Below are 11,810 nucleotides of genomic sequence, written 5' to 3'. Positions count from 1 at the left end.
GTCATACTTACACTTAAGTGGTTGTAAAGGAAATAGCTGAGGTGGGAGAGGAGAACTTGTGTAAGAGAGAACGTAGTACAGCATCGTTCATTTAACAAAGGCAGATACTCGTACGAAATGTTCCTTGACTAACCAGCTATTTCCTTAGGACTCTGAAATGTCACTGCTTCCTCCTGTGTGTAGAAAGGGAACTGAACTGAAGAAACGGGTACATGGTTTTGAGTCCAAGTGGGTTCTAGTCCTGATTCTTCCTGGATATAACTCTGCATAATCATTTCATGGCTCTGCTTCAGCTGTTTTCAGTTGAATGGGAAAATAAAAACATACGCCCTACTTCACACAGTAGCTATGAGGCATAACTGTGCAACTTGTCTTAAATATAGTAGAACGGGCTCTAATAGATGTCAACACGTCCTGTAGAGTATAAAGCACTAAGAACAGTGTTGTTAGTAACATTGTTTCTTCCATGGAAATGAGCCTACTCTTTATTAAACACTCATCTTACTGAAAGTCCCAAATACCCAGATTCAAAAGAGAGGGCATGGAATTACATCCCAAGAGGAATAAGAAATTATCTAACATAGGCCAACATCCCTGAAGTGGGGTGTCCTGAGAGAGGCTGGTTTTCATAAGCTTGGTTATATACCAGGACTCTGGCCACGGAGCCTGCTTCTCCCCAAAAATGTCTGTTTTCCTAATAAAGACAAATAAGGACCAACAGGGGCCAATCCTTCCATGACCAAGACCACAGGCATAGAAAAGAAACGTTCTGAATAATTCAGAACAGTGGCCGTGCAGGCACAAAGCCAAATGGTAGAGAGAAATGTTCTGGGAGCTTACCTACTTTTTTTTTAATATGTTTTTATTTATTTCAGAGAGAGAGAGATATCAGTGATGAGAGAGAAGTATTGATCAGCTGCCTCCTGCATGCCCCCTACTAGAGACCGAGCCTGCAACCAGGGCATGTGCCCTAACAGGGAACTGAACTGGTTCATGGTTGTTTAACCACTGAGCCATACCAGCCGGGCCTCTTGTGTTCTTCTTTATTTCTTCCCCATTTCTTCTTGACAAGGTCCACTGGTACACAAAAGGGCATCTCACATCTCTTAATGACAAACACATAAGAATCTATTGATAACTTTGTTGGACTCCGTTACACTATTTAAGAAAGCAAGCATACATGGAGACTGAGAGTCAATGTAATGTATTATTTATGGTGTATTTTTTCCTTGCCAAGAATAAGAAGAAACCAGAAAGAGAAAAAATAATGAAACTGGGAGACTGAAATACATACTGCAAGATACATACAAATCTACATATAATCCTCGTGTGCTGAAAGATTTTCTTAACAAAAAGATTGCATTCCAAGTTGCTGCTAGTTTTGATGCAAATGTGGTGTGCACCATGGCCCACAAGCCTATGGCTTCAAGTAGGTAGAGTACAGTCATCACAAGTTATTCTTTGTTCAAGATTTCTATTTCAGAGTTAAGCATGCCTTGGTAGCAATAATTGTTATACTTAGTGCAAGTAACCCAAACCAAGGAAAAGACACCGTGGAAAAATACAAAAGGTTTACTCTACCTAACCTAGCAACTCCTACTGAACAACATGTACCCTGCATATTTACGAGCTGTGGCCCGTGGTTGTGGAAAATTCACTACAGAATTAGAACCAATACTGCGTGTTACACTTAGTATACAGCATGCCTTTCCTGCCCAGAGCAAGACAAATCTGCTACTCGGCAGATCATGAGACCGATGGCCTGGCAGCAGCAATGTGGCGGGATGTTCTTTTTTTAGCCCCCAAATGAAAAATAATAATAATAACATGGTTGACTATCCCGACTAAATTCCAGTCCAATTCAAAACTCATCTTCAGAGCTGTCAGCTAAGAGCATTACTCGGTCTTGCATGCTGTTGAATTCTCTCTGCTGGAGAAAGAAAACAGAAAAGCATTAAAACCCCTTCCGCTGCAGAGCCACACTGAGGGACGGGCCCCCTTGAAAAGACACACTCGCGAGTGAACAAAGCCAAAGCGGCAACCCTCGCAGCTAATCCCAAACCACTGGGCACATCCAGACCGTCCATGCCTCATTAAGCCCCGGGTGCTTTAATAAGCAAATTAGAAAAGCAAAGAATGTTCTGAAATTGAAGAGTTTTTGCTGTAGTTGGTTCCATACCTTTCTTTTGTGCCTTTTGAAGCCATTTCTCCTTCTGCGATTCATCACCTTAATGCTGTAGAGCGCTCCCAGGATGAACAAGGCTCCCGCTATCCCCACCCCTACAGGCACCAGCATCCCGGACATATAGCCAGCCTGCAGAGAGAAGGAAACCGCATTAGGACTCTCAACAGGCCCCTGCCCTGGGTTCCTCATTTCTGCTGGATGGCAACAGGTTTTTAGACACCATGAATTCTCCCATCTGCTTCATTATAAAATAAAATAGCATTTAGAATACAGTTACTTTTGGGGGGAGAAGGCAAAGGGAGGGAGGCGTGATGGCTATTTTGGGATATTTCCAATACTTAGAAGTATTACCATAAATCAGCCAGACCTACTGGCACCTCCAGCTTTGATTATGCACATTTGTCAACATCAGGTTTGGGTGACAGAAATACTAGTATAATTTGTATTAAAGATGGATGAAGTAAGCTTCTCAGAATGCCAGGACTATTAAAATGCTATAAATTGGAAATGTCAACCTGAGTCAAGCTGTGGGGTGAGATGGGGTGGGGGGAGTGCCCTCTGGGATGCTATGCTTCCTGGAGGGCAGGCGGAGAGCCTTGACATTGGTGGGCGGCTCTCCCACACCCCTGGTGGCATTACAGCAAGAAAGGAAAGAGAGATGCGCTTGTGAGTGAGTGCAAGGTGCGGGCTCCTGGAAACAAGTGGGAAGAGGAGGACCCACAGAGGAAAGAGGAAGGATGTTAGATGTTGGAGCACAGGGAGCAAAGACAGGGATGAGGAGAAAGTGTGCACAGAGAGTGGACGATTGATCTATATGAAAGGGACAATCTGCCCAGTGGACAAGACCAAAGTTGGGGTTGGGAGGGAATTCTGAGTGTCCCCAGCCCCAAAGAAAGGAAGTGGCAGAGAAGGGCATAAAGATTTCTGCCAATAACAATGGTGCCTCCATCAGCAGATGAGGGGATTAAAAAACTGTGGTACATCTACACAATGGAATACTACGCTGCGGTAAAAAAGAAAGAATTCTTACCATTTGCAACAGCATGGATGGAACTGGAGAGCATTATGCTAAGCGAAATAAGCCAGTCAGAGAAAGATAAATATCACATGATCTCACTCATTTATGGAATATAAGGAACAACATAAACTGATAAACAAAAACAGATCCAGAGACAGAGAAGCATCGATCAGACCGTCAAACCTCAGAGGGAAGGTAGGGGAGGGTGGGGGAAAGGGGGAGAGATCAACCAAAGGACTTGTATGCATGCATATAGGCCTAACCAATGGACACAGACAACAGGGGGGTGAGGGCATGAGTGGGGAGTCAGGGGTGTGGTAATGGGGGGGATAAGGATATATATGTAATACCTTAATCAATAAAGAAATAAAAAAATAAAATAAAATTCCTCATTAAAAATAATAATAATAATAATAATGGTGCCTCCAAAAGTGCCTGCAGGTATCAAACCCATGCTTGTCTCCAATGTCCCCAGGGTGTCACTGTGGATACCTCAGTCCTAAGAAAGCAACGTGATCTCCACACATCCCTGGGCTTGGGTAAGTAACTCCAGACCTACCCAAGCTCAGGGTAAGGCCATCACAGTAAGGGTGCTCCCTGCATCTTGGCCAATGAGACACCCAAGGGCTAGAGGAGGATTACTAATTGGAGCCCTTTCACGGGGGAACATGACCCTAGTCTGCCTCCCAAGAAGGCCCTTTCTAGAAGCTACCCAGACAAAATACATGAACAATTTAAAACTTTTAAGCTGTAATACGTACATCAGATAGGCACTATTTTAAGGGGGAACTATGAGTCTACTCATTCATTTGACTATTTCTCCAATTTCCTATATAGCAGAATTTTCAGTATTTTTCAGAAGAAGCCAAGAACAGAGAGAGAGAACAAAAGTTTTCTAAAAAGTGCTGAAATATGCAGTCGGTGACATTTCCCCAACATTTTTAGGAGTAAGTGAAAGGAATAGACAAGGCTTTGCAAAAGTGCACCCCCTTCTGCACAGCTGGCTCGCTCCCTGGTTCTGCTTCCCACAGTCTTGACTTAGGGCAGAATATAAAAATGTTCCCACTGATTTGAGAACAATGGCATTGTTCACCAGCATACTAAGAGTTTCTTCTTAGAGAAACAAAGCCCAGTCATTTTTCAACAAATCACTATGCTTTGCATGAACCCAAACTTTTTTTTAAAGTTCTTCCAGGTCTACTTTAAAAACTTCATAATTTTCCATGCAGGAAAATGTTGAAAATTTTGGGACTCTCACCACAACTGTGAATTTTTTTTTTTAAATTACCATTCCCAATGCATGGAAACATATGTACATGTTGAAGCATGATCAACTTTAAGCACAAGAATTAGACTTTACATTCAAAGGATGATATATGAGCTTTTGGAAGTTCAGCTTGATTAACTTCTCTGTGTGGGTCTCCTTAAGTACGCAACTTAACCCCAATTACAAGACGGGAATAAAGCAACCTATCCCTTTTCAAACCCGGCTAATTGAAAATAAGTTCTCCTTTTAGAAATGTCCATAACTTGTTTCCTGCAGAAATGAAGACAAATACGATAAATGCACATAAATTCTAGTGATCACTTCTGCCCAGTACCTTTTCTCTGTTCAAAATTATTGCTTGTATGTGTGCCTGTACATGTAACACCCTGAGGACACAACTGCACTGTGTATGTTCCAGCTGAGAACACATAACTTGAATCTAATCACAAGGAAATAGTAAAAAACTAAAGTGAAAGATAGTCTTATTTTTTTTAAAAGGACTATATTCTTTTTCTTTAAATTTAAATATATATTTTTTATTGATATTAAAGAGAGGAAGGGAGAGAGAGGGAGAGAGAGAGAGAGAGAGAGAGAGAGAGAGAGAGAGAGAGAGAGAGAGAGAAACACGGATTTGTTGTTCCACTCATTCATGCATTCACTGGCTGTTCATTGTTTGTGCCCTGATTGGGGATCAAACCCACAACCCTGGTGCATTGGGACAATGCTCCAACCAATTAAGCTACCCGGCCAGGGCAAAAAGGACTATATTCTCAAAACATGTCAGTGTCATAGACAAAAGATGGCTATAAAAAATGTTTCAGATTGAAGGAAACTTCAGAATCATGACAACTAGATTCTGTACTGAAGGAGAAAACTGTTTTTATAGAGAACATTTTGGATTTATTGAAGGAACTGAAATATGGGTGCCAGATTAGATAAAAGTACTTCACTGATGTTAAAGTACTCAAACTGATAACTGTATATGTGGGCTAACAGAATGTTCCTATTCACAAGAAATACATACTGATGTACTCAAGATACAAGCACCATGATGTATGTATGTTTTCCTCAAATGGTTCACAATGGGAGACAGATTTTAACTTGGCTACCTATTGATATATTTTCAACATCTACATTGTGCCAACAAATAATAAAGCAAATGAGGTAAAATGTTAACAAGCAGATCAGGTAAAAAGTAGAGATTCTTTGTAATATCCTTGTTCTTTTTTGTAAATTTGACATTATTTTCCAATAAAGTTTTACCTTTTTAAATAGATTGTAAGCCAAAATAGTACTAGACACAGTTAGTTTGTGCTTGTTTTACATTTGTGAGAAAGGTACCCTTCCTTAGGATAATGTATTTGCTCAAAAACATCTGTCTTCAAGAAAGCCATGAAACAACCAAGTGATACACCGTACTGACAGTGCTCTTAGGGTTTCTCTGCAATAGTGGTTGTCAACTTGAGCATGCATCAGAGTCACCTTCAAGATTTGTCCATATACAGATTGTTGGGCTCCATTCCCAGAGTTTACAACTCATGGTGCCTGAGATTTTGCATTTCTAACCAGCTCCTCGGTGATGCTAATGCTGCTGCTCCAGACCACACATGAGAAGCACTGCTATGAAGTATAGTCTGGGGCTTCCCTTTTCTGGACAATTTCCTAAAGCTAGAAGAAATAGAATGAATGGTCTTGGTGACATAACAACAGAGCTGGTCTTTAGTACGTAACTATGCATCTTCAGTTTTGAGAAGCAATTTAAAATGTTGAAAAGTATATCAATAGGTAGCCAAGTTAGGATTTGCCTAACAAGCACCACTAACTTGGATATTAACTAGGAAGAAGGTTAATGATGGAAAGAGGATAAGAGCTGTCCCTGAATATATATTTGCCCTTTCTTCTAGAGCAATAGCACTTCCAGTTTGAGCTGGGTACAGAACAACAATGACATCTTCCTGCTTCCATGCAGTTGGGTATGACCATGTGATAAGTCTAACTAAGAGATGACACCTTAGTGGCACATGTAACTTCCAGGACATGCTCTTTAAGAGGGGAGGAGAGCCTTTAGCCACCACCCCCCCCCCATTTTTTCTGCACAGCAAAAGAAACCATCAACAAAACAACAAGAAAGCCCACTGCATGGGAGAACATATTTGCCAATGTTATCACCGATAAGGGTTTAATCTCCAACATTTATAGGGAACTCATACAATTTAACAAAAGGAAGATAAACAATCCAATCAAAAAATGGGCAAAGGACCTAAATAGACACTTTTCAAAACAGGACATTCAGAAAGCCAAGAGACATATGAAAACATGCTCAAAGTCACTAATCATCCGAGAGATGCAAATCAAAACAACAATGAGGTATCATCTCACACCTGTCAGAATGGCTATCATCAACAAATCAACAAACGACAAGTGCTGGAGAGGATATGGAGAAAAGGGAACACTCGTGCATTGCTGGTGGGAATGCAGACTGGAGCAGCCACTATGGAAGACAGTATGGAGTTTCCTCAAAAAGTTAAAAATGGAACTCCCATTTGACCCTGTGATCCCACTTCTAGGAATATATCCCAAGAAACCAGAAACACCAATCAGAAAGGATATATGCACCCATATGTTCATAGCAGCACAATTCACCATAGCTAAGATCTGGAAACAGCCTAAGTGCCCATCTGTAGATGAATGGATTAGAAAACTGTGGTACATCTACACGATGGAATACTATGCTGCTGTAAAAAGGAAGGAACTCTTATCATTTGCAACAGCATGGATGGAACTGGAGAGCATTATGCTAAGTGAAATAAGCCAGTCAATGAAAGAAAAACACCACATGATCTCACTCACTCATGGATAATAAAGACCATTATAAACTTATGAACAAAAATAGATACAGAGGCAGAGCAGCCTCGAACAGACTATCAAACTACGGCCGGAAGGCTGGGGAGGATTGGGGGCAGGGCGGGTAAGAGATCAACCGAAGGACTTGTATGAATGCATATAAGCATAACCAATGGACATAAGACACTGGGGGGTAGGGGAGGCCGGGGGATTGTCAAGGGGGGGAAAAAGGAGGCATATGTAATACCCTTTGTAATACTTTAAGCAAAAAAGAAATATATATATTTAAAAGAGGGGAGGAGAACCTTCAGCCACCCCCCCCCCACCCCATTTTAAAAGGGGAGGGATGTCTTAACCTCTCCTTTCCTCCTTTTTTCTGGCTAGAATATGGATTTAGCTAAGTTGAAACTGCCATCGAGGGCCATGAGATGACCTTGAAAATGAAGGTCAGAATGTGGAGCATCAAATAGAAGGAGCCTGAGCCTTCACAGTGTTGCTCCCCATTAACCCTTGACTCCTACCTCCAGACTCATAGATAGGATACAAACTTCTATCTGGGCTAAGCCATTGTCATTGGAGGTTGGTTATCTGTCACTCACAGCTGATCTTAATCCCAACTAATAAAAAAACAATGACAACAAAAATAGGTAACAACAATGACAACAACTTTTAAAAACATCACCCTTTCAAGAGCCCAGCTAACTAACAGGGAAACCAATACTGGGAACAATTAAATGAAAACAAACTGAGAAGTTTAGTCCTGGGTTGGCTGAAGAGCCAGTTAAATATGTAGTTTAGTTTTCAGTTCTAAGATGTTCTGTGACTTTCTTCAAAGAGGCAATGGTTTTATTCTTAAATAGCTTCTGAAGATAATGACTAATAAGACTTTTATAGGTGATAACTAGCTAGATGAAGAGAGAGAGGAAGGGAGGGAGTGAGGAAGAGCTACATATATATGTATGTGTATACATATGAATGTATATATTAAGTAAGTGCATAATATTTCTCGTGGAGGAGGAGATATATGGGGGAGATTAGAGTGAGTCCCTTCAAAATATGAAGATATAAGGCATTAAATAAGTCAACCATGGTGGGAGTCTCAACTATTTTTCTTCCAATTTTTTAAAATTAAGACATAGTTGAAACAATTACTATGAAAAAAAAAATGAATAGAGGGCTAAAATTTTTCAAAATAACCCAGAAAACTAAAGTCCATACATAAACTGATTTCTCTTGGTGAAAAGGACCAGGGAAGGTGCCAGGCCTCTGAGACAAGATCAGAAGGAAGTGCTCACAAGAATAAAACATATGGTCTTTGTCTACAGCTGCACAGATTTGTAACTGGAGTGGCAAAGCTATATATACATACAGGTAAGAAATTTTGCAATATCCAACTTCAAAACAAGCTACATGCCAAAATTTGTTTTCTTAAGTCTATTTTTTGTCCACTCTTGTAACTCAGAATACTTTCTATAGAAACAATGACATATGGATTCCTAAATAAACTACCAGCGCCTGTTTACTTCTCATTGCATATTTTTCCCTGAAAAATAACAAGAAGCACTACCAATGTAAATACATGCAGCTCTAAACTTGTGTACTTTTCTTCCCGCAAAATCTTGTTCATCTTACCTGATTGACCTCCCTTAGACAATTGGACCCTGTGTTACAAATGCCAAAATGGCCTCGACTAAACTCAAGAGGCTTAACATTTTTCAACATCCCTTCTAATATTTATAAACACAAATAGTCTCATTCTCAAAAACTATATTTGCTAAATTTTACTGAGAGGCAGAAAAATAATAGTGAGAATTAACATAATTTATCATGATAATCACAATTAGTTTTATTCTTTAACATTTAGCTATAGCAAAATAAATATTAACCATTCAAATATGGAGAAAATTGACCCCAAGTAATAAAAAAGATATGGAATGCCGTCAACAGAAGAATATTCTAAGATAAGCAAATTAGAGGTAACTCAATATCTGGCAGTTGATAATATTTTCATTTAACTAAACTCCCAGTTAAATCTGAGCTGGGCTATGGTAATGGGATCTGACGCAGGCTACAGCAAGGAATTCAAGACGCCATCAGTATTTTCAAGGAAAATTCCAATTTAAAATTACAAAGTAACCAAAAATGAAAACTTGGGCAGTGTTGAAAACCAAAAGAAAATGAAAAATATGAACTTGGAAGGAAGTTAATATTGTCAACCACTAAGTGGATGGCAGAATTAAAGCAAGAGAGGAAAATATTTTTCTATATTGGCCATTCCAGCTCATTACCATTTAGTAAGTAGTGGCACTGTGATGGACTACATAAAATTGGGTTTAAAAAGAGTGGTCAGGTATCCAGGTGTTTTGGGGCCACCCCTCACTATAGTTTAAAGGTGCCCATTCCATCTTAATCTTTTATTCTTAAATCAAGTCTGCCCATGGGTCAGAAGAGTCAGTGCCTTCCAAAAGCCAAGATATTTCTTCCTCATAAAGGAAGATCAGGCTTACCACAAAAGAGCCTTGCATCGGGACCAGAAATGCCCAATAGCATGGGATTACAGTCCTGAAATTCCCTGGAAGGAACTCCACTTTGATACGTTGACAATGGTATTGAGTTGAACATGCCTCTTGTATAACACTTACTCCTTAGAGCACCATTCATTCTTAAGGCAACATCTGGTATGCTCAATCATCAGATGTTGCCTTAAGAATGAATGCTTGTTATGCTAAGTGAAATAAGCCAGTCAATAAAGGAAAAATACCACATGATCTCACTCATTCATGGACAATAGAGACCATTATAAACTTTTGAACAATAGTAGATACAGAGGCAGAGCTGCCTCAAACAGATTGTCAAACTGCAGCGGGAAGGCCGGGGAGGGTTGGGGGGCAGGAGGTAGGGGGGTAAGAGATCAACTAAAGGACTTGTATGCATGCATATAAGCATAACCAATGGACATAAGACACTGGGTGATAGGGGAGGCTAGGGGACTGTCTAGGGCGGGGGGATAAAAAAAAAAAAAAGAATGAATGCTGGCCCTAGCCAGCTTGGCTCAGTGGATAGAGTGTCAACCCGCAGACTGAAGGGTCTCTAGGTTTGATTCTGGTCAAGGGCACATACCTAGGTTGCAGGCTTGATCCTGGGCCCTGGTCAGTATGCATGCAAAAGGCAACCAACTGATGTCTCTCTGTTTCTCCCCCTTCTTTCCACTCTTTCTAACAATCAATGGAAAAATATCCTGGGGTGAGGATTAACAAAGAAAAAAAAAGAATGAATGGTGCTCCGAAGAGTGTTATACAAGAAGAAACTTATAAGGAAGACCTTTTTTGCTCAGTCCTGAATCTCTGCATAGGTTATCAGGAGCAGGATAACGAATTAAAGCTCCATTACTTTGAAGTATTTGTATCTGCCAAAGCCATGTCCTCGAAGGTAAATCTGAAGGAAGAAAATACTTCTCTTACCTTGTCTTTTAGTTTTTCCATCCAGCTTCTCACTAGGGAAAATAAGAGAATAAAATGTAAACAACCATCATTTTACTTATATTTCATAGTGTTAATTCGATAACATTTAAATAGCATTAAGTTAATCTGATATGATATCTTATTGTATGAAATACAGTAAAAGAGTCAATAGTAGTCACATAAGGACAGAATAGCCTGGTTCTCAATTCTCATTTATTTAAAAAAAAAAAAAAAAGGCGACAGGAAGCACATTGTTAGATGAACAGAGAATATTTTGGTTTGCTAAATGTATTTTTTATTATTATAAAATGCCTTGGAGGGAGGTCTAAGGAAGGAGAGAGGAAATCACCTTTAAAATATCAAGTTCATTTCTTATCTGACATTTTCTCCTGAGCTGCATTCTTCATTGTTTTCCATTTTTAAGTTCACTGGGAATGCTACACTTGAATCAATGTCAGAGCAGAGTAAGGTAGGAAGTGGCCAGGGGCAGGGCAGGCTGGCCCAGCACTGGCTCCAAAGCGAAGCACTGGCTTTCCCATTTGAAGAAAAACCTGACCGAAGGTGAGGGAACAGAAAGTACTTCTGAAATATATCTAGCTTGCAAAGTGTGCCATTCCATCACAACTTAACCACTAAGAAAAAAATAAAAGCAATAATCAAGTAGCATTTATAAAAGGCGACTGGAAGGGATTACATCCACCATGAAATGTTTTACAGACCACTCTTACAACCATTTGGAATTGCCGGTACCAAGAATAGAAGGAAGCATCAGTCAAAATGAAGACATGTTAGAACAACCACGTAAAGAGCAGTTTAAAGTTAGTGGTGGGATTTTTCATCCTCACCTGACTTTGAAAGCTATAAAACTGAATGAAAATCCATTTTTAAAAAGCATCAAAAAGGAGGAAACAAGACAAATACACCCTCATTTTACATATTCACAAGCACTGGCAATTAACACCCAGACATCTTTGCAGGGAGCATAATTCTCCTCATCATACCAGGTAAATCCCCGTTTCTCCACCCAGAGGCGTG

At 39.9% G+C, this 11,810-nt stretch overlaps 1 protein-coding gene across 1 annotated transcript in view; it reads right to left on the bottom strand.

Annotated features, from left to right (window-relative positions):
• Window positions 1-1,200: 1,200 nt before the first annotated feature.
• ARMH4 (armadillo like helical domain containing 4) overlaps window positions 1,201-11,810 on the bottom strand; it is a 111,347-nt gene continuing 100,737 nt past the window's right edge. Inside the window, exons 6-8 of the mRNA XM_059695060.1 lie at window positions 10,776-10,807; window positions 2,180-2,314; window positions 1,201-1,930 (exon numbers count right to left, since the gene is read on the bottom strand). Coding sequence (XP_059551043.1) covers window positions 1,862-1,930; window positions 2,180-2,314; window positions 10,776-10,807 — 236 coding nt within the window. The 3' untranslated portion in view covers window positions 1,201-1,861. The remainder of the gene's footprint in view (window positions 1,931-2,179; window positions 2,315-10,775; window positions 10,808-11,810) is intronic.

Source organism: Myotis daubentonii, chromosome 1 (genome assembly GCF_963259705.1).
Source record: "Myotis daubentonii chromosome 1, mMyoDau2.1, whole genome shotgun sequence".
Taxonomy (NCBI): Eukaryota; Metazoa; Chordata; class Mammalia; order Chiroptera; family Vespertilionidae; genus Myotis; species Myotis daubentonii.
The sequence above is the reverse complement of the archived record's forward strand: the minus strand, read 5'-3'. Positions and strand labels throughout refer to the sequence as shown.